A 24341-nucleotide genomic window follows, 5' to 3' on the forward strand; every position below is an offset into this window, starting at 1 on the left:
ACATATATTGAGAATTTATTGCATACAGATATTCTTTCAAAAAACCACACTGCAAATTTTAAAATCCAGGAAATTAACTTTAATACTAATTATTATGTATCTTACAAACTTTGTTCAGAAATTGACAATTGTCCCAATGTCTTTTTAAAAAAAAAGAAAATCCTGGATTAAAAATGGTCCTTTTTATTAAAAATATTTTATAATCATAGTGAATATAATTAATTCCATCAAATTGCACAGGATAAAATGGCTACAATAGCAAGTTATGTATAACCAAAAATTTTTTTAAATCATTGGTAATATAAGCTACTTACATATAATTTCAAAACCATAAATTTAATGCCTTAATTATATTATATAAAGAAACAAATTTTAAGAAATACATAATAAGATAATGTTTGTTAGTATGTAAATGATTAGACATGAATACACAAGTCCTAATGCTGTGGTTAAATAGTTGCCTCACCCCCACTGCCAACTAGATCATTATAAATGCATATAGATGCAGGTACATTTCATGGTAGCTCAAATACAATGAGTGACATCTCAGTAGGTGATATCTTTTCTAAAAAGGGAAATAATTTTTTTGGTAAATATCCAATTTTGTAAAAATTTTTTCTCTGTTTACACAGTCATTTCATTTCTTGAAAACCCAGAGATAACAAAGTTGTAGGAAGTTCTTTGTGTATGTAACACAGAGTTAGGTTCTAAGCACAGATCATCAAGAACAGACTTTTCACCAACACGAACATCCGGTGAGATGATAAAAAGACAGATTTTATTTCAAATCTAAGAGAAGAAAAAAATCTACCATCTCCTCTGACACCCTTTCCAAACCCAAGTTCTACAAGGAAACCTGCCTCTAATTCTGATTCTGAATCCTGCCACCTTATTCCTGTCCCTCACCTCACTCATGTTTTCCTGCTCCTTAGATTCGATGGTCCATCAGCACATCGTTTCTCTCTCCTTCCATTGAACTCCCCAAGCAGAACTCTAACCCTGGCTAAACCTAGTTTCCCACGTACTCTGTGCCTGCACCCAGGGATGTTACTTCTGTGTTTCTAGCTAACACGCTTATATGCTACTTCTCAGGTTTTGCTTTGGTTTGGTTTTTGATATAGAACCTGCGAGGATCAGAGTTGAAGGGACAAATCCAAGTGCCACCATCACAAGTTGCTGAAGAAAGATCAGGGAAACTGGGGAGGACACTTTGGGGACCCAAGGGTCCAGACAAAGCTGGGTGGACATTACCTTTCAGCTTAGTACTCTTCTGTAGAACTTTCTACCACTCTTTAAACCTCAACCAATAATCCTTTTGTCTGTGTTTTTTAATGATATTCCTCCCAACACATACTCCATCCTCTCAATGACCATCTCAAACTCTCCACATTTTTAGCTCTAGATCTTTGGCCTCTTATCAAAAAGCCTTGTCTCTTGCTTTACTTAGAAAATTTAAGCATGAATCACTCATCCCCTCCCACATCCTGTTTAAATAATCTACATTTGCCTCATTCTTTTCTTCTTCTACTACCCTAAACATGCTCAAATATTTACTGAACAATAACCATTGTTTACTCTGTGACTCCTCTGTCTATTACCCTAGTTCTAATCGGTGTTTCTCTGCTGACATTCATAAATAGTAGTCTGTACAAGCTGGGGTGTAGACGTTTCTCACTTTCCATTCACTCACTCATTGTTCCTCTCTATGGTCAGTCCTACAATGATCCTCTGAGGATAAGATCTGGTTACCAAGGAGTTCATAACTAGACTTTAGTAAGAACATGCATGGCTACAGTAAATGTTAGTGGGAGGTCATCAGTGAAGAGTTAAGTGATGCAGTGTGTTTTTTTTCCATTGCCGCCTATTCCCTTAATAGTCAAACATATTTTCTGGAGCCATATTCATTAAACTGGCCCTGGGCTTGGATCTTTACCTGGCGATCTTCATCCTCTTGGCTATCACCGCCATCTACACGATCACTGGTGAGTTCACCACATATTTAGCTCAGTCATGCTATCCTCCGCTCATGTAACCCAACCTGCAATTAGCAACCTCAGCCTTAGCCTTTTCACTGCCAAAGTATGGATACCCCTTTATTCCCACTCTGAGAGTCAGGCACAGCCTAGAAACACAACTAGAGCAAAAGAAACAGAATCCTCAGTATTAGGTATGAACACCTTGGTCGAGGATAATGATGTGGTAGGTAAGTCAGGGAAACACTAATTTGGTTCAATTATGTGTTCACTACCCAGATTGGCATTTGGAGTCCAGTATATCTTACCAATGGGGGAGGGGGGTCAAGATGAAATAGCAGCTCAAACATGTGACTAACAAATCCAAGGCAGGGCCCAAATGAGTACAGGATACCTGGGCAAGGTGGTGGGCTCTGAATGGCAGAATCAGAAAAGGAGAACTGGAACCGTGGGCTGGTTGTGGGGAGCTGTGTGGCAACAGTCCAAGCAGGTTTTCATGAACCAGATACACTGGGGTAGTGACCCATGCATACTAATTTATGAAAATTAAACTATCCCAGTTCATTTGGGAAAAAAGAAAGAAAACTTGAACAATAAGACAGTTCTGGGGCTATTTTCATGGATTGAGCATATGTTTCAGAATAAGTGAGAGATGAGGGCATGAACCTCCTGTTTCCAGGATCGATCATGTTTCCCCATGACCCTCTCCTAAAGGAAATGTCTGGTTGATTAAGAGTCTAGCGCAGGCAAGGCCAACATACGGCCCGTGGGCCACATCCGGTCCGCATAATGAGTTTATGCGGCCCGCGATTAAATTTTTAATATTCTTCGCTAATTTAAAATCTCAGCTACTCAGAAGCAGAAGCGTCTTTGATTATTGGAAATCGAGATATTTGAGAAGATAGTGATATGCAGAAAAGAATTCCGCATGTGCCTAATCTAGGGTTAACTTCCAATAATTGGTCGAATGGATTCGCGATACTTCTATATTTCTTTTAAAAATTCCATTATAAAGATTTGCGACTTTTGTACTCATCTGTACTTGATATGAACTGTTTGACGTTTAGCAGCGATGTGAAACCCACATTCTTTTAGGTGGAGTTTGCCAGTGCGCACCCAAGGTCAAACAATTCGTTATTTTTGTGGTAAAGTGTGCTGAATCAAGTGGCATTGTAGCATAGACAATAGCTGCAGTTGATAAATGAAAATGTGTCCAGGCTGTTTGTAAAACGAAATAATTGTTTTATTTGTGATATAACCCCTTCAAGCTCATTCTATTAATTAAATATTGTTTTGATTGATTGCAATACAGTTTGGATATTTATACAGTATGTAATTATATTTTTATTAAAATGATATTATATATTAAAATTTTTTTCACTCACATTTATTCATAAACAAATTACATAATAAAATTTTGTTTACTTAAATGAATCGTTTTTTGTATTTAACATTTAAAAAAATTTTTCTTATTAAATTTAATGCAGTGACATTGATAAATCAGGGTACATATGTTGAGAGAAAACATCTCCAGATTATTTTGACATTTGATTGTGCTGTATACCCCTCCCCCAAAGTCAAACTGTCTTCTGTCACCTTCTATCTGGTTTTCTTTGTGCCCCTCCCCTCCTCCACCCCTTCTCTCCTTCCTCGCCCCATCCCTCTTCCCCCCAACCCCCCACCCCCGTTGTCATCACATTCTTGTTCATGTCTCTGAGTCTCATTTTTATGTCCCATTTATGTATGGATTCATATAGTTCTTAGTTTTTTCTGATTTACTTATTTCACTCTGTATAATGTTATCAAGGTCCATCCATGTTATTGCAAATGATCCGATGTCATCATTTCTTATGGCTGAGTAGTATTCCATAGTATATATGGACCAAAGCTTTTTAATCCACTCGTCCTCTGATGGACAATTGGGCTGTTTCCAGATCTTCGCTATTGTGAACAATGCTGCCACAAACACGAGGGTGCATTTCTCCATTTGGAGTCGTTCTATGGTGTTCTTGGGGTATATTCCTAAAAGTGGGATAGCTGGGTCAAAAGGCAGTTCGATTTTCAGTTTTTTGAGGAATCTCCATACTGTTTTCCACAGTGGCTGCACCAGTCTGCATTCCCACCAGCAATGCAGGAGGGTTCCCTTTTCTCCACATCCTCGCCAACACTTATTCTGTGTTGTTTTGTTGATGAGCTCCATTCTAACCTGTGTGAGGTGATATCTCATTGTGATTTTAATTTGCATTTCTCTAATGATTAGTGATGTTGAGCATTTTTCATATGCCTATTGGCCATCTGTATGTCCTCTTTGGAGAAGTCTCTATTCATTTCTTTTTCCCATTTTTTGATTGGATTGTTTGTCTTCCTGGTGTTGAGATTTACAAGTTCTTTATAAATTTTGGTTATTAACCCCTTATCAGACATATTGTCAAATATGTTCTCCCATTGTGTAGTTTGTCTTTTTATTCTGTTCTTATTGTCTTTAGCTGTGCAAAAGCTATTTAGTTTGATATAGTCCCATTTGTTTATCCTGTCTTTTATTTCACTTCCCCATGGAGATAAATCAGCAAATATATTGCTCCGAGAGATGTCGGAGAGCTTACTGCCTATGTTTTCTTCTAAGATGCTTATGGTTTCACGGCCTACATTTAAGTCTTTTATCCATTTTGAATTTATTTTTGTGAGTGGTTTAAGCTGGTGATCTAGTTTCATTTTTTTGCAGGTAGCTGTCCAATTTTTCCAACACCATTTGTTAAAGAGGCTGTCTTTACTCCATTGTATTTCCTTACCTCCTTTGTCAAATATCAGTTGTCCATAGAGCTGTGGGTTTATTTCTGGGTTCTCTGTTCTGTTCCATTGATCTATATGCCTGTTTTTATGCCAGTACAAGGCTGTTCTGAATACAATGGCCTTGTAGTATAACTTGATATCAGGAAGTGTGATACCTCCCACTTTATTCTTCTTTTTTAAGATTGCTGAGGCTATTCGTGTTCTTTTTTGGTTCCATATAAATTTTTGGAATATGTGATCTATATCTTTGAAGCATGTCATTGGTATTTTAATTGGTATTGCATTGAATTTATAGATTGCTTTGGGTAATATAGACATTTTAATGATGTTTGTTCTTCCTAACCATGAACACGGTATATGCTTCCACTTGTTTGTATCTTCTTTGATTTCTTTTATCAATGCTTTGTAATTTTCCAAGTATAAGTCTTTAGTCTCCTTGGTTAAGTTTACTCTAGGTACTTTATTTTTTTGGTTGTAATAGTGAAGGGGATTGTTTCCTTAATTTCTCTTTCTGACTGTTCATTGTTGGTGTATAAAAATGCCTCTGATTTCTGAGTATTGATTTTATATCCTGCCACTTTGCTGAATTCATTTATCAGGTCCAGTAGTTTTTTGACTGAGACTTTAGGGTTTTCTATATACAGTATTATATCATCTGCAAATAATGATAGTTTTACTTCTTCTTTTCCAACTTGAATGCCTTTTATTTCTTCTTCTTGTCTGATTGCTGTGGCTAGGACTTCCAGGACTATGTTAAATAACAGTGGTGAAAGAGGGCACCCCTGCCTTGTTCCTGATCTTAAGGGGATTGCTTTTAATTTTTGCCCATTAAGTATGATGTTGGCTGTGGGTTTTTCATAGATGGCTTTTATCATGTTGAGGTATGTTCCCTGTATTCCCATTTTGCTGAGAGTTTTGATCATGAATGAGTGCTGGATTTTATCAAATGCTTTTTCTGCATCTATTGAAATTATCATATGGTTTTTCTCCTTCTTTTTGTCTATGTGATGAATCACATTGATTGATTTAAGAATGTTGTACCAGCCTTGCCTCCCTAGAATAAATCCCACTTGATCATGGTGTATGATTTTTTTCCATATATTGTTGGATCCGGTTTGCTAATATTTTGTTGAGGATTTTAGCATCTATATTCATTGGAGATATTGGCCTATAATTTTCTTTCTTTGTGTTGTCTTTGCCTGGTTTTGGAATTAGAATTATGCTCGCCTCATAAAAGGAGCTTGGAAGTCTTCCTTCCTCTTGAATTTTTTGAAATAGTTTGAGAAGGATAGGAGTTAGAATATTTGGGAGTTTTCTTTGTTGGGAGTTTTTTGATAACTCTTTTGATCTCATTTGGTATAATCGGTCTATTTAGGTTTTCTGATTCTTCCAGATTGATTTTTGAAAGATTGTATGTTTCAAGGAATTTGTCCATTTCATCTAGGTTGTCTAGTTTTTTGGCATACAGTTCTTCATAGTATTTTCTTACAATATTTTGTATTTCTGTTGTGTCAGTTGTTATTTCTCCACTCTCATTTCTAATTTTATTTGAGTCCTCTCTCTCTTTTTCTTGGTGATTCTAGTTAAAGGTTCGTCAATCTTGTTTACCTTTTCAAAGAACCAGCTCCTAGTTTCATTGATCCTCTGTATTGTTTCTTTAGCCTCTATGTCATTTATTTCTGCTCTGATCTTTATTATTTCCTTCCTTCTACTACATTCGGGCTTTACTTGCTGGTTTTTTTCTAGTTCTTTTAGATGCAGGGTTAAGTTGTTTATTTGAGCTCTTTCTAGCTTCTTCAAGTGTACCTGTAGTGCTATGAACTTCCCTCTCAGTACTGCTTTTGCTGTGTCCCATAAATTTTCAGTTGTTGTAGGCTCATTGTCATTCGTTTCTAGGAATTTTTTTATTTCTTCTTTGACTCATTCTTAATCCATTCGTTATTTAACAATCTGCTATTTAGTTTCCATGTGTTTGAGAATTTTTGAGCTTTTCTGTTGTAGTTCATTTCTAGTTTCATGCCGTTGTGATCAGAGAAAGTGCTATGATTTCAATCTTCTTAAACTTGTTGAGAGCACTTTTGTGCCCTAACATGTGGTCTATCCTAGAGAATGTACCATGAGCACTTGAAAAGAATGTATATTCTGCTGCTTTAGGGTGATAGGTTCTGAAGATATCTATTAAATCGAGTTGATCTAGTGTGTCCCATAAGTCTGCTGTGTCTTTGTTAATTTTCTTTCTTGAGGATCTATCTAGTGATGTTAGTGGGGTATTGAAATCTCCTTCTATTATAGTATTGCTGTTGATCTCGTCCTTTAAATCCATCAAAGTCTGCTTTATATATTTAGGTGCTCCTATATTAGGTGCATAGATATTTATAATAGTTATATCTTTCTGTTGGATTACTCCCTTTATCATTATGTAGTGGCCTTCTTTATCTCTTACCATATCCTTTGTTTTAAAGTCCACTTTGTCTGATATAAGTATTGCTACCCCAGCTTTTTTTTCATTTCCATTTGCATGAAATGTTTTTTTCCATCCTTTTACCTTCAATCTGTGTGTATCTTTTGTTCTAAGGTGTGTCTCTTATAGACAGCATATGTATGGGTCCTGTTTTCTTATCCATGCAGCTACCCTATGTCTTTTGATTGGATCATTTAATCCATTTACATTTAAGATTATTATTGATATGTAATTGTTTATTGCCATTTTATTCTTTAAAGCTGTATTCCTTTTTTGCTATATTCTTTTCCCCCTTTGATCTGTTTACAACAGGCCCCTTAACATTTCCTGCAGCATTGGTTTAGTTGTAATGAACTCCTTGAGTTGTTTTTTGTCTGGGAAGCTTTTTATTTCTCCTTCAATTTTAAATGATAGCCTTGCTGGATAAAGTAGTCTTGGTTGTAGGTTCTTGTTCTGCATTACTTTGACTATTTCTTGCCATTCCCTTCTGGCCTCAAGTGTTTCTGTTGAGAAGTCAGATGTCATCCGTATGGGAGCTCCTTTGTATGTAATATCTTTTTTTTCTTGCAGCTTTTAATATTTTCCTTTATTGCTTAGCTTTGGTGTTTTAATTATGATGTGTCTTGGTGTAGGTTTCTTTGGGTTTCTCTTTAATGGAGTCCTCTGTGCTTCTTAAACTTGTGAGAGTTTCTCCTGCATTAATTTAGGGAAGTTTTCAGCTATGATATGATTGAACAAAGTCTCTATCCCTTGTTCTTTTTCTTCTTCTTCAGGAACCCCTATGATGTGGATGTTATTTCTCTTCATGTTGTCACAGAGCTCTCTAAGAGTTTCCTCAGACTTTTTGAGTCTCTTTTCTTTTTTCTTCTTTGCTTTCATGTCTTCATTCCAGTTGTCCTCCAACTCGCTGATTTGATCCTCAGTTCTACCTATCCTGTTTTTAATTCCTTCCATTGTGGTCTTTATTTCTGATATTGTATTTTTCATCTCTGACTGATTCTTTTTTATACTTGCTATTTCTTTGTTTAGGTGTTCATCATGACCATCCATTGTTGTTCTATGATTCCTAAGCATTCTTACAATCATTATTTTGAACTCCGCATCTGGAAGTTTGATTATTTCCATATCACTCAGTTCATCTCCTGAAGGTCTCTCTTGTGGTTTCATTTGGATTGCACTTTTTTGTCTTCTCATTATGTCTATGTTTGGGTGTTTTGCTTATAGAGCTGGTTGAATCTAGGCTTGGTGTTGTCTGCCTCCAGTTTTCAGTTGTGTTATTTCTAGGTCTTCTTGGGTTGGTATCAGCTATTATTTGTAATCCACTTCCAGATTTGGGCAGCTTTGAAGACTTGATTTGTTTGTTTTCTTAACAGGTGATAGTCTTGTTTACTGATCTCAGCAGGGGGCTTCCTTGAAACTGTATCCAGGAATGCGATGGGTGTAACCTGAGACTCTGAAGGCCTCTTTCGCCAACTAATCTCTCTGGGGGCAGGGCGTTTTCTCAGCTTCAGTAGGGGGGGTTGTATCTCAGATCTCCATGAAGACCTGAGTTACTGTCCCTCCTCCCCACTTCTTGTTTTCAGCTGTGTCTTGTTGCACTGATTGGAGCTGGAGAGATGTCTGGAGATCTCTGATCCGGAAGCAATTCAGTACTGTTTTGTGGGGAAGGATCAGTCCCTCCCCCAGCTATGGCATGAATGATTCAGCTTTTTTTAGATTATCTCCTGCATTCCTTAGCCCCTCACAGTCTGTCCCTCTCTCTTTCCTTTCCACTTGGGAGATAAGCTGGTCTTTTCAACACACCTCGCTCCCTGGTCACCAGGCAAGTAGCTGTGAGCAGTATTTTCTGCTCTTTTCCCTGAAATGAGATCCCCTCTGGGCTCTCAGCCTCACCCCTCCCCTCCATTCCTGTAAGCAGGGGAGATTCAGGCGTTCCCTACCAGGTTTGTTGTGGCTTCTTCTTTGCTCTTTGGTTTTTGAGAGCTGTTCTTGTAGTCCAGAGTTGGTTTTTCATGCTGATTTTTCCTAAATTGATTTGTATTCCAGTTTGGTGGTGAGAGCTGGGCATCTGTGCATCAGCCTACTCCGCTACCATCTTCTAGAGACCAACATTTTAAAATTTTAATATTTCGTCCAGCCCATGAAAAAAGTTTTCTTTCTAATCTGGCCCGGGGGCAAAAACTGTTGGCCATGCCTGGTTTAGCGAGTATACAGTTGAAAAAGAAGTTGTGGTCAGTGCTGAAAGTTGTACAGCATTGCAGCAAAACACAAGTCAACAATAGTATCTGATATTTAACTAATGAAACAATGATATGTCCCAACACTAGAGCAAAAATGGCTTCACCCAATATTTAGAGAGCAGGTATGCTGCGTGAAGTAGAGCAAACTGAGGGATTTTTATGGGAAACTTTCAGAATATTAAAACATTGCCTTTTCCCCTACTTAATATCCAAAACTCACACAAAGGTAGAACTCCTCTATCAAGTCATACCAGCAAGTATCGTTGGTGAATCTAATATACAGCTTGAGCCAGAGTTAGGCTGGGAAGACAGAAGAATCAACAAGAGACAACACTTCTAAGGAAATAGTGATGCCAAGAGGAACTTGGTAGCCCAGCCAGGAGCTTTTGGTGTGTTCTCTGTTGAATCATTTCCAGGGTTTGGGAAACGGAGGACCTAGGGGTGAAGGCAAGTAGGTGATGGCACATGAATAAAACATTCTGGTTCTTTTGTGCTCTCCACAGGGGGCTTGGCCTCAGTTATTTACACAGACACCCTCCAGACCTTCATCATGCTGATTGGTTCATTTATTCTCATGACGTTTGGTAAGTGAATGACAGTGTGCCTCAGCAGCCAGAAATCATGGGACTTGTATCTGTTCAGTCTGTCTGTTCATTATTGCTGCCTTCTGGTTCTATCTGGTCACATTTTCCCTTCATTTATATAATTCACATGATTGAAATGTCTATTAATTTCTTTCTTGCTGTTCTAGGGCAACATGAAGAAGTGAGGGAAAAGAACTGAGTTTCCTTTAAAAAAATTGCTCAGGTTAATGATCTTGTTTAATCTTACTACCTTTGTGTTCAGAATAAACAAAATTAGTATGACTGAGTTGATAATTTTACACAATATTGGTGCATTGAACTCATGAACAGAAACCCTTCATTCACATAAAATTTTCATAAAATAAAGGCTTAATTAAATATTAGAAAAATTAGATAACTGAATATGAACTTCATTAAGACTATTTTGTTTTAAGTGGAAAATTTTAAAAGATATTGCTAGAGTCTGTAAATACAGGTTGGATTTTTCTCTGTGACTCTCACGTATTTAGTGTCATCAGTTTATTCTCATGAGAAAGTCATACCAGCAAGTATCGTTGGTGAATCTAATATACAGCTTGCTAGTTTTTATTTACTTTATTATGGTATTTGTTTATCCTTGCAAAGCAAATACATGCATGAAGTAAAAAGGTTATGGGGTAAAAAATGTCTTTTCATCCCTCCCCTGTCTTGCAGTGATCATATTCCACACACTCAAGCTCCTCTGTGTACAATTCTGCATATGCATGCACCTAATCACAAAGCTTGAAAACATATGAGGCAGCCCTGGCTGGTTGGCTCAGTGGTAGAGAGTCGGCCGGGCGTGTGAATGTCCCAGGTTCAATTCCCAGTCAGAGCACACAGAAGTGCCCATCTGCTTCTCCACCCTTCTCCTCTTGCTTTTTTTTTTCTCTCTCTCTCTCTCTCTTTCTTATCCTCCTGCAGTCATGGCTCAATTGGAGCGAGTTGGCCTTGGGTACTGAGAGTGGCTCCATGGCCTCCACCTCAGGTGCTAAGAAGAACTCAGTTGCTGAGCAACAGAGCTATGCCCCAGATGGGTAGAGCATTGCTCACTAGTGGGCATTGCTCACCAGGTGGATCCTGGTCAGGGTGCATGTGGGAGTCTGTCTTTTCCTTCCCTCCTCTTACTGAAAAAAAAGAAAAGAAAACACATGATGCAAAAGCTGATAGATTAGGTGGTGGGCACATAATGCAATATACCGATCATATATCATAGATATGTACACTTGAAATCTATATGATCCTATTAACCAATGTCACCCCATTAAATTTAATTTTAAAAAGCTGAGAGGATTGCAAAGACAAATTCATAATGATAGTTGGTTTTGACATAACATGGGTACCATTAGTCACATATGGCTACTTATATTCAAATTAACTAAATAAATTTTAGTTTTTCATCTGCATAGCCATATTTTAAGTGCCCAACATATGGCTGGTGGTTTCCATATTAGACAGCACAGATACAGAGTAGATCATTGCAGAAAGTTCTGTGACCCAGTTCTGTCCCAGAGGCAACTGTTAGTACCAATTCCTTGTTTCTATGTAGTCAGCCAGAACTTCTATGCTAGGCTTGCTCATAGTTCTTTGGGTTCTGGCCCCAGTGATGCAATACTTAGCACCAACCTCTCGAAGTCTCATGTCTTTCATCCTTAGGATGAGCAGGGAAGAGTCTCTCACATCCTAGGGTCCCTCATGTGTTTTTGTTACAAACCATATTCCCCTCATCAGAACAATTTCTTTGCATTGTCTGTATCCTCCACTATGTTGAGTTCCTGCCTTACACATTCGTTTTGCACAGAATCCCAGCACCATGTTTGGTACATACAAACATACTGTACTCAAATACATGAAATAAATTAATGTCAGCCTTAACTCTACAGCAATGATACTCCAATGAATTTTGCACAATTTGAACTTATACTAAGTGGCCCTAGATGCCTGGGCTCATCTTTCTAGGATTTCCATCCATTTCGGTTCTTTTCTATACCGCTCTAGCTTTTCTAGACCCTCAGTGGCTGAGTCTCACCATTTCCCCTCACCACACATAATCTGCTTCCTCCAATTTCTGCTCCTCTTTTCAATTTTTTATTATAACATAGGTAGAATACAGTATTACTCCAGAAAATCTGACTAGGCATAAGGTCAGACTAGCCAGGCTCTGTGTCAGAAAGAGAGGCCATTGCTTCCTGGCCCTTTCAGAGGCATTGGGACTTTCCAGTGACTGATTTTGGTAGGCTCACTCTGTTAGTTCACCTTCAGGTTTATTTCTGCTCTGATGGTTATGAAACATCAACATCTGGCTGGTGGCTTGCAGTTATGTTTTTGTTATAAGGTGAGGTACTAAATCAAATTTTTCAAAAGCACCATAACAAAAAAAGTTAAAAGGTGGTTTGCTTTCTGAACTTTGTGAAAGGAAATCTGATAGCATAGTTGGTACCAATGGAGGTACTGGAAAAACATAGATCCTGAGAGAAGGATAATGAGACTATGACCAGGCTGATCAGAGGTGCTGAGTATCTCCACCACAAAGGAATAATTACAAAAACTGGGTATTGCATTTTTTTGTAAAACATTTTATTTCATCGAATGCTCTTTCAGCATTTGAAAAAGTTGGAGGTTATGAGAGTTTTACCGAGAAGTATATGAATGCCATCCCATCCATCATCGAAGGGGACAACCTGACCATCAGCCCTAGGTGCTACACTCCTCAGGCAGACTCCTTCCACATTTACCAAGATGCTGTCACTGGGGATATTCCATGGCCAGGAATGATAGTTGGAATGACCCTCACAGCTCTATGGTACTGGTGTACAGATCAGGTAAAGTGTGTGTGTGTGTGTGTGGTGTGGATATGTTATGTTGTTCTTTTTCTTCTCCTAGAAAATCATATAGTTTCTATTTTGTATACACACACACACACACACACACACACACCATTTAAAAAGTCAAACAGTTCTACAAACCTTGTGCAAAATAATTTTCTGATGTCCCTCTTTCTACCATATTTCTTGCCCTTCAAAGGTAAACACTTTTGGCTCCTTCAGTCACTTGTTTTGGGGTCTATTTCTCTTCCCTAAATCCTGGTACTCATTGTATGATCTGTGAACCATTGGCATGAATGACACACCTTGGAGCTCATTAGAAATAGATACTCTCAGATGCTACCTAGACCCATTAGATCAGAATTTGATCATAAACTTGACCCCCAGGTTGTTCAAATAAATATTTTTATTGCTACATCTTAATTTTCCAGTGTTAGGATTTTTCTATTGGCTTCCCATAATGAGAGCTGAAGATTTAGCTTTTCTAATGTTCCATCTTCAACCTCACACAAGCAGACCTCTTATCCTCCCATCCTCCCAATAAATCTAATTTGCAATTTTGGTGAGATCAGTTACCAGGTTAATCAGGTATGCAGTGACTCATCACAATGGACAAAAATAGCTCCACACACAACAGTACTTTTTAGTGAATGCTGAGGACAATAGAAAAACAGGTCACACCCAAAGGTTCAAGAATAACTTCCAGCTTCTCAACAGTACTAGTTGAAGTCAGAAGACAATAAATCCACGACTTTGGGGAAATTATTTCCAACTTATATATGTGTTTCGGGAAATTGGAGCGTTTTACCAAATATTCAGGATGCCCTACAAAAGATACCCTTATTTAGAGGTGAGAAACCTGAAATTCACAGGAGTCAGGTACTCATTTAAGAGGAGTACGGGCCCTGGCCAGTTGGCTCAGCAATAGAGCATCAGCTTGGTGTGTGGAAGTCCCGGGTTTGATTCCCAGCCAGGCACACAGGAGAAGTACCCATCTGCTTCTCCACCTTTCCCCCTCTCCTTTCTCTCTATCTCTCTCTCTTCCCTTCCCACAGCCAAGGCTCCATTGGAGCAAAGTTGGCCCAGGCGCTGAGGATGGCTCCATGGTCTCTGCCTCAGGCACTTGAATGTCTCTAGTTGCAATGGAGCAATGCCCAGATGGGCAGAGCATCGCCCCCTCGTGGGCATGCCAGGTGGATCCAGGTCGAGCGCACACAGGAGTCTGTCTTTCTACCTCCCTGCTTCTACTTCAGAAAAATACAAAAAAAAGAGAAGTAGGGATTCAAGTCCAGCTTTTACTCCAAAGCTCATTATTCACTAGTCATCATCCCATTTCTTTTTTTTTTTTTTTTTTTTTCAAGCAAGAATAATCTTTATTCCTTGGGAACACATTTGTAAAAATGTATCAATAAGATGAAAAGCTTCAGAACACACTTATTTGTACACTGCACATACACTGAGCATCAGGACATCTGCTGAAATGGAATATTCCTGTAAACAGGAATATTTCTTATTGTAACATTAATCCCTGGAAAGAGGCACACCCCTTCTTTAAAGTCATCCTCTGGTTGTTTCATGACAAGATCGTATTTTCTTGGCAGGTCATTGTACAGCGTTGCCTGTCAGGCAAGGACATGTCTCACGTGAAGGCAGCCTGTGTCATGTGTGGGTACCTGAAGCTGCTGCCCATGTTCCTCATGGTGATGCCAGGGATGATCAGCCGCATCTTGTTTACAGGCAAGTCCTGAATCCACAAATGTTCGTTTGCTCGTTTTTTATGCTTGAGTTACAAATAGTGGTTTCAATGTATGAAAAACCTTAGTAACTAGAAAACACATTATGTTTGGAAGTAAACACAAAATTCCAAGAGGATATTAACACATTGTGCAGAAGGTCAGAGCAAAAAAGTTTTCTGTATCGGACATTCTATTCTCTTATCTATTTTATACAGCATGCCTGTCTCTTTGTAGACATTTGAGTTTGTTTTGTCTTGCTTCCATGAGTAGCTAGGATTTAAGCAAGTCTAGAGGATAATGCAGGAGCATGAGGTAGAACTGGGAAAATGGGAGTTATAGGTGAGTTGAGGTGGTTCAGTCCGGGACGTCACTGACTGAGAGGGTCTTGGAGATGCACTGTCACTTCTTGGTCCCTCTAAGCTGATTGGAGAACTGTACCCACCTTCACTACTTTGGAATTGGGTTATTGGGAATGTTTTAATTTCTGAGTCAGCTGAGAGTAACTACTAATGTTGAAAATTTTCCTTAAAAACGTTTATTATGAAGAGTTAAGGAAATATGGCAGAATATTTCTTAGCTAATCCAGATTTCTGATTTCTTTTGGGGCAATCTATCAGTTAACAATGAATTCACTTCATGTTTTCTCAACTGGGCATCAGTTTATTTAGCTGAAGACTTGTTAAGATGAACATCAAGTGACCAATATCCCTTCCTACTGCAACATTGTAGTAAATACTGGGTGGATATCCAACAAATAGGGAGTAGCCAAAGATATTATTGTATACTATCTCAAAACTCAGTAAAAAAACAAAAACAAAACAAAAAAACTTGGTGGAATGCTGAAGTTATTATGTTAGATGTAAAAAGCAGACTGTAAACTATTATTTCAACAATTACTATAGTTATGCAAAAAGGACATTTCTCTCCAGAAGAAGATTAGAAAGGAATAAAAAAAATCTAAAAGAAGCTAATGTGCTAAGGTATTAGTATTATGGGTGATTTTTTTATATCAATTTTTGCTATCTGTTTTCATAATGTCCTTTAAGCAAAAATATCACCAAGGTACTATGCAACTACCACAATGAATGAGACATCGTCCCACATGGACAGTCACCCCAACAACATCACAAGTGACACCTCTTCTTAGATATGGGAGAAAAACACTAGGCTAAATGATTAGACGAAGGATTAACTTCCTGAGTGGTGGTGCTGTTGCTTTATCACTGGAGTTCTGTGCTCCTGGGAGGATTTATGCTCTTGTACTTCATCCGAAGTATGGAATCAGCTCCTTCTGTTTGCTCCTAATGCTCTATCTGGGCCACATCCCAAGACAGAGCTCTGCCCCATAGGTCAGTGCAAGGAGAGCTACATCTGTGAGACACTTAGAAAGTTGTGTTCCTGGCAAAGGGGAACCAGACTGGTTGTATAAAGTTTAATGCCAAACCTTCAATTTCCAGACCCATGATCTTACAACTTGCCTCTGTGTTGGTAGATGTTATGTGTTTGGGCCCCACTCACTGAACCCACTTATCTGAATTTCTTTTCAGATAGGGTAGCCTGTGTTGTACCTTCTGAATGTGTGAAACACTGTGGCACTGAAGTTGGCTGCAGTAACTATGCCTACCCAATACTGGTGATGGAACTAATGCCTGACGGTAAGAAAATGTTCATGCTCAGATAAATGGATAAGGGAAGTGTGATGATAAATAAATAGGTAGGTAGGTATGTGATAGATAGATAGATAGATAGATAGATAGATAGATAGATAGATAGATAGATAATAGATAGATAGTGAAACTTTTTTCATCCTTAATAAGGAAGGAAATCCTGCCATTTATGACAACATAAATGAACCTGGAGGACATTACAGTATGTGAAATAAGCCAGACACAGAAAGGCATGATGTCCCTTGTATATACAGAATCTAAAGAAACAGAGAAATTGAATGGTGGTTTCCAGGGGCTTTGGGATAGGGGAAATAGGAAGATGTTGGTCAAAGGGTACAACCTTTCAGTTATAATATGAATAAATCTGGAAATCTACAGTATAGCATGGGGACTATAGTTGATGTGTTGTATACTTGAAATTTGCTAAAAGAATAGATCCTAATCATTCTCACAACAAAACAAGATAGTAATGACTATATGAGATGATGAATATTTTAATTAGCTTGACTGTGATAATCATTTCAGTGTATATATACATCAAAGCATCATGTCATACACCATAAATACATACAGTTGTTATTCATCAATTATACCTCAGTATAATTGTGCCTACTATGTGCCAGAAACTTCCCTGGTGCTTAGAAAACATTAGTGAGGTAGGCACAAGGTCACCTACCCCTTGGAACTCACATTCTAGTTTCATGAAATAGGAGATCAAACACACACATGAAGCAAGTGAATTACTAGGATGCAGAAGGTGATCTGCTGTGATTAGAAACAGCAGGTCATGTGGTTCAGAAATGACCAAGTGATGTTGTACCTTAGGCCCATCAAAAGATAGCTAACCTTTCTATAACATTTCTTCTCCCTGACACACATGCACATTGTCAGAAAGAAGGGAGCATAACCCACAAGGTACATCACCCATCCACCTATTCAACGCTTCATCCTAGGATGTTCAGTGGCATTATTCTAGGCAGAGGAACCTGGAGGATGAAGTTGCCGTAATATCTCAAAACTTTTTGCTTGTCCTACTAAAAATTTCTTCAACAGAACCACCTACTAGGCTTTTCCTTCTTCAGTTCCCTAAGTCTCCAAGAATCTAGCAGTTCTTCCACATAAAAGGAAAAAAGACAGTATAACACTGTTTCCTTTCTTCCAAACACAGGTCCCAGCCAATGATCTCTAAATTTATATTTAGAATTAAAATTCTATACTGGATTATTATCAAATCACCCCAAGAAATATACAGAAAATGCTACATGATGGCATGTGTTGATAAGCACATCAGTTAATAAATGTTCCAGGTGACACTTTCATCTTTGAATGACTCTAGTTTGGCAAGGTAACCATAGATCATGGCAGCCAGTTTGCATGTGATTGCATCCTAACCAGTGATTGCATCCTCTTCTGGCCCCAGGACTGCGAGGCCTGATGCTGTCAGTCATGTTGGCCTCTCTCATGAGCTCCCTGACCTCCATCTTCAACAGTGCCAGCACTCTCTTCACCATGGACCTCTACACCAAGATACGGAAGCGGGCATCAGAGAAGGAGCTCCTTATAGCTGGACGGTGAGAGAATCCTGGCTTCCATCTAAAATTTTTCTGAAAAAGTAGAAATATGGAAGTGAAACAGAGCTTCCTCATCTTTGGGTTTCCAGAAACTAACCGTAGAGTTCTAGAGTGGGTAAAGGAACATTAGAGGTCATTTGATCCAACTTTATCTCCTTCTAGATACAAAATTTAGGATCATACTTTTAAGTGAAATAGTTATTTTGCAGACTTCCAAATAGCTCTGATTGTCTCTTATTCTTCCCTTCACACCCTCTCCCAACCACATCTTCATGAAATTCCATCAATGTTTTTCCTGGGGTATAAAGTTTCTACCTATTCTCATAGGTTAATGCATCATTTCTAGAAGTTTCCATGCATATTACGTGAAGAAAATAACAGATTAAAGGGCATCCACACTGTACTGCAGAGGAGTTTACCAACTGTTTTTATTTTAAAATGAAATGTTGAGAGAAACTAACCACCTATTTAAAAGACTGTGCTTTGTTGAATATAGCAACAATTGTTTTTGGTAAATTAAGCACTTGGAGAAATTCCAAGGGTTCAGTTAATCCAAATCTTGACTTTGGATAAATGCTCCAGGAGAGGAAGACCAGTAAGCATCTGTGTTTCTGTGATAGAGAAAGTATTGGACTAGAGGTCAGTAGGCCAAAGATGCAATAGCCCACTAATAGGTATACAATCTTGTATATAAATCCCTTTTAATTCTCAATGATCAATTAATGAGTTTTTCTTTTTCTCTCTTTCATATTAAATGTCTACTATTTCCCAACATCCAAATATAAAAAAATGACATATATATGGAAAATAATTTTATGCTGCATAGGACTTATGCCTTTGTGGAGAAGATAGACAATAAATATATTCTATATCCAGTGGTAAAAAATTCTAGGAAGAAAATTAAAGCAGGATTAAAGGATCAGGTTCCTTATGACAGATGCTCAGAGAGGCTTCCCCGAAGAAATGATATTTGAGCGGAGCCCTGGGAAAGTGTGCCGGGAACCCCAAGGCTCAGTAGGGAGGAACAGTAAGTGCTACATTCCTCCACAGTCACGTGGGGTGCGTGTGAGAACAACAGGAGATGAACTTGGCCCATGACGAGAGTGATAAGAAACAAGGTCAGAAACGTAGTGAGAGGGGAAGTGATGCAGGCCATTTCAGCTATAACAGGACTTTGGATTTTATTGTACACGTGAGTGAAAACAACTGGATGTAAAAGAGCAAAAGAGGCACCTAATTTGCTTTCCAGTGATGATGACAATAACGATAGTAGGTGTTATTTATTGACTCTTTACTGAGCTCTAGTGTGCTTGGACTTTGCGTGGTTTATCACATATAGTTATCGAAAGGGTTACAGAGGTTTTGTAAAGCTTAAATGAGACATGGGCCTCAGTCTTCTGCCCAAATGTTTGTTCCCGGTTCTCCCTACTCCCACCTCTCTGTTTCAGGTGGGCACAGACAAGCAATGAGCTTTCACAGAGAGTCCAGTAAACTGTTATTATTGGTTTATTCACATGACAAGTACAAAAGAATATTGCAAAGCTTTAAAAAGTGACTCAGTCATGGTCCCTGGACCCCGGGAGCCTCTAATAGATTTGTACTGCATATCAATATTTTAACCCATTCTTTCTACTTGCCAAAGGACTCAAGTAGTAAAATGCACAAATTAGCATTTCTGGTCAATTCACTCAGCATTCTAGGAGAGAAGATATTTTTATTCTAAAGTGTGCAAACTGACTCAGTTTCTCTCAAGCTAGAAAAAAAGAGCAAAATAGGAGTTTAATTTTTTTAAGATTTTATTTATTGATTTTATAGAGGGCAGGATGGAGCAAGAAGTATCAACTCATAATTGTTTCACTTTAATTGTTCATTGATTGCTTGCTGTATGTACAATCAGCCTGGGGTTTCAAACCAGCGACCTCAGCATTCCAGGTCGACGCTTTAGCCACTGCGCCACTACAGGCCAGGCTGGAGTCTAATTTCTTTATCATTCAAATAATTATTTAGAAATGGTGTTGTGTTTTTCCTAATTGATACAATGTATAAACTACATTAGAGAATTATTAACCACATGCTGATATTTAAACTGTTTTTATAAATGGATTTTTAATCTCACAGTTGAAGCTATTATATACATATGTAGGTAAACTATTGCTTTATTGACATTTTACTAATGAACAGTCATTAAGCATGATATGGCCTGATGTCAAGAAGCTTGACTTTCTATGGAAAAATCAATGAATGGCCACAAGAATGAATTCAAGAACTATACTGCTCACAAAAATTAAAGGATATTTTATCACTTCATATTCATTTTGAAATATCCCTTAATTTTTGTGAGCAGTATAAACAAAACCAGCAATGCTTTTGATTAACACTGAAATTATTCTGTTTTCTTCCCAGGTTGTTTATCATTTTTTTAATTGTTATCAGCATTTTGTGGGTCCCTTTAGTACAAGTATCTCAAAATGGACAACTGTTTCATTACGTGGAATCAATTTCTAGCTACCTTGCACCTCCAGTCAGTGCTGTCTTCCTGCTTGCCATCTTCTGTAAAAGAGTCAATGAACAGGTAAGTGAAAATGAGGGAGCATTTCCTTCCTGCTGGAGGGAGAAAAAATGTCTTTCACTAGTAGAAAAATGCCTTCTTTCCACCAAATTTATACAACTCAAGGCACATCTCCATTTTTAACTGTGATCAGCCACAATTCCGGACTCTCATCCAAGTGTGAAAATAGGTACTGCACACTCATAGTGGTTTTTGTATTTCTTACAAAATATATACATACATGGCACAGTGCCAAAGAATACAAGAGTTGGAGTAAGACTGCCAGGATCTAATCCTGCCTCTACCACTTAATATCATTGTGACCTTTTTATTATTATTATTATTATTATTATTATTATTCAGTGAGAGAAGGGAAGGCAGAGACCGACTCCCGCATGTGCCCCAACCAGGATCCACTCGGCAAACCCACTAGAGGGCAAAGCTCTACCCATCTGGGACATTGCTCCGTTGCTCAGCAACTGAACTCTTCTTAGTGCCTGAAGAGGAGGCCATGGAGCCATCCTCAGCACCCTGGGCCAACTCTCTCCAATCGAGCCATGACTGTAGGAGGTGAAGAGAGAGAAAAGCAAGAGCAGGAAGGGTGGAGAAGCAGATGGGCACATCTCCTATGTGCCCTGACTGTGAATCGAACCTGGGACACCCATATGCCAGTCTGATGCTCTACCACTGAGCCAACCAGCCAGGGCCTATCATTGTGATATTAAAAAAACCATTTGACTCTGTAAAATGAAGATAATCACAGTGCCTGTCTTATAGGATTGCTGTAAGGATTTAAAAAGATTTCTTTAAACATGAAATGCTTAGAAGAAAACCTACCTCACTATAATAGTTTGAAATACATTAATGTATAATTGCATAAAGAAACAATTATTATGGACCACGTACATTTCACACCTTAATTGTCCCCAGGTGTTAGCCTTATTGTCATAATTTTCAGATGAGGATCAGATACAGGAAATTAATATCTATGTGTTCTCCACATGTTACTTTGTATTAGTAAGTGGGATCTTGGGATTCAGACTCACGTCTTCCTCCATCCAAAGCATATACTCTTAATCTCTATGTAAGACAGTATCCACTAAACATAACATCTTAATCAAGGGAACAGGGCACACATCTCTCCACCCCCACCACTTCACAGAGAAAATGAATGCTTTTAATTGTCAAAGGCTTAATAGAAGTATCATAACTAATGTCAACTCTGTAAATTGTGTAACATAAGGCATAGTTCTTTTTATTCTACAAAATGTTGCCAGTTTTTAAATCTATATATAAAATAAAAGTCAAGGTAAACATAAACTTGGGTTAGAGTAGACAGTACAGGTTTCCCCTGCTATCCACAAGGATAATATTTTTATGAAACTTTACCTAAGCCTAAAAAGCATAAAGTGAAGAAGTTTACCACTAATTTATACGGAAAATTTTTTGAGCATTTTCAAACCCAAATAATAACCTCTCTTAGGCTTTTCTGATACATTGGGACTTATCTTGCTAATGGACGCATGAGACAAATCAAGATAAAGCACGATACTCACAAACACAGTTCAAATCCAGGGCATCCTGATGCTGAGAAATGGAGTGTGGTTCCAGGGAAAAAGCTTGGTGGGGTCACTCTCATTGCTCCGGTCAGTGCACGCCACCTCTATAAGGGTGCACTGAAAAACAAGTGTTAAAAAACTATTTCCACATTTTGCCTTTTTTTGTAAAAGTGAAAATCCTCTTTGAATTTTTTTCAGTTAGCGGAAACGAGTCCTAATAATGTAGATTTTTCACAAATGCAAAGTGACACATAGTGTAAACTTGAAAAGTGGGGGATACCTGTAGTGTCCTGGAAGTTGGAGAATTAATAGTGCAAGGATGGTTCAAGACCACGGAGAGCAACAGCCCACTAGTAAACACATGCACTGGCGAGTTTTCCCTACTTTCTGGTGACCTTGTGTTCAGGGTTAGCCATGTGTTGGTTCTAGGCGGAAAAAGCAAGTAGGATGATAATTGTGACCTACTAAATAAAATGAGCTTCTCCTCTTTTCTAAATATCCTGATTTTGTTCTTGCTTCTTTTGCAGGGAGCCTTCTGGGGTCTAATCATTGGACTTGTGATCGGCCTTATACGTATGATTACAGAATTTGCCTATGGAACAGGGAGCTGCGTGGCTGCCAGTGACTGTCCCAAGATCATCTGTGGAGTGCACTATCTGTACTTTGCCATGATTCTATTTGTAATTTCCGTACTTGTCATCCTGGGAGTCTCCCTGTTAACAAAACCCATTCCTGAGATACATGTGAGTAATGACTAATAGATAGATGCTCATTTTAAAATAAGAGTTCTTTGCCTTCTAAAGTTTCAATTGGTGTATAAGTCCCAGGCAACAGAATCATAACACCATTAGACCTAGAAGGAACCTAAGAGATTATCATGCAATTATTCAACTAAACAATAATTTGCACCTGATATATTAAAAGCATAGTGAATTAAGAAATGTGTAATTAGCCCTGGCCAGTTGGCTCAGTGGTAGAGCGTCGGCCTGGCGTGCAGGAGTCCGGGTTCGATTCCCAGCCAAGGCACACAGGAGAAGCACCCATCTGCTTCTCCACCCCTCCTCCTCTCCTTCCTCTCTGTCTCTCTCTTCCCCTCCTGTAGCCAAGGCTCCATTGGAGCAAAGTTGGCCTGGGCGCTGAGGATGGCTCTGTGGCCTCTGCCTCAGGCACTAGAATGGCTCTGGTTGCAACAGAGCAACGCCCCAGATGGGCAGAGCATCGCCTCCTGGTGGGCATGCCAGGTGGATCCTGGTCAGGTGCATGCGGGAGTCTGTCTGACTGCCTCTCCATTTCCTACTTCAGAAAAATAAAAAATAAAAAGAAATGTGGAATTAGGATATGGGCTTCATCCTCTAATAACTCCAGAATGCATTTAGGAGGTAAATCTGAACACTCACTAAACTGAGCAATGAGTGTTGCCTAAGAGACTGAAAACTACTTCGTAGGAGGGCTACCATCTGGGCTGGACCTGTTTGGGGGTAAGTAGAATTTCATAGACAAGTGGATTATATTTTTAAAAACCTATTTGACACTAGAAACAATTTTCTTAAAATGACCTAGAGCTGGTTGGTATTTATTCATTGCATCCAATCACAGATTTTAGATCTATGGGACCAAAAAAGTTGTGTCATAGCATAAATGTTATTTATTTTCAAATTTTTTAATCAACATACAGACTAAGCATGTAAATCTTAATTATATTTACAGAAAACAATTAAAATTCTACAAATTTTGACAGTTTTAAAATCATGGTCAAGTTGACAAAAGTTTGGATGTGGTCAGGAAAACTGGCGTGTAAGGGTATAAATTTCTATCAGAACTTAATAAGAGTACCTAGATACTATCTAAACATGATGGATCCAGAAATGAAACTTAAGAATAAATTTAAAAGTTATCAAAGTAATAATGTCTAACCAGACAAAGTAATAATGCTTTAGCTAAGAGCAGTTGAGTAACAGAACAGTGAGTAAAGCCAGGTTATAGTGTGTCAGATAAATCTTTGACTTTTATGAAATTATAAACCCAGCAGTAGGAGTTTTAAATATATTAGAGAAATAGTTAAAAATAGTGTGTTTTGGTGAATGAGTGTATAAGACCTTCTCTTGGTTATCTATATTTTCCTGTGCTGTTTGATGTTTTGGGGTTTTTTGCACTGAACAATATATGTGCCATTGTATTAATGTAAACATTTGCTCATCACTAATGTGCTTGTCTGTGTCCCCGGGGCAGCTGTATCGCCTATGCTGGGCTCTTCGGAACAGTACAGAGGAACGAATCGATTTAGATGCAGAAGACAAACGACATGAAGAAGCTGATGACGACGTTGATGAAGGTAATATCTGGTTCACATTTGATTTCAGAACTACCAT

General features: G+C 38.4%; 1 protein-coding gene across 1 annotated transcript in view; it reads left to right on the forward strand.

Annotated features, from left to right (window-relative positions):
- Positions 1-24341, forward strand: part of LOC136395499 (solute carrier family 5 member 4) — a 33549-nt gene that overhangs the window by 8471 nt on the left and 737 nt on the right. Inside the window, exons 6-14 of the mRNA XM_066370411.1 lie at positions 1877-1982; positions 9968-10048; positions 12668-12888; positions 14493-14632; positions 16179-16282; positions 17715-17865; positions 20269-20437; positions 22500-22715; positions 24202-24304. Of these exons, the coding sequence (XP_066226508.1) occupies positions 1877-1982; positions 9968-10048; positions 12668-12888; positions 14493-14632; positions 16179-16282; positions 17715-17865; positions 20269-20437; positions 22500-22715; positions 24202-24304 (1291 nt within the window). The remainder of the gene's footprint in view (positions 1-1876; positions 1983-9967; positions 10049-12667; positions 12889-14492; positions 14633-16178; positions 16283-17714; positions 17866-20268; positions 20438-22499; positions 22716-24201; positions 24305-24341) is intronic.

The sequence above is a fragment of the Saccopteryx leptura genome, chromosome 2 (genome assembly GCF_036850995.1).
Source record: "Saccopteryx leptura isolate mSacLep1 chromosome 2, mSacLep1_pri_phased_curated, whole genome shotgun sequence".
Taxonomy (NCBI): domain Eukaryota; kingdom Metazoa; phylum Chordata; class Mammalia; order Chiroptera; family Emballonuridae; genus Saccopteryx; species Saccopteryx leptura.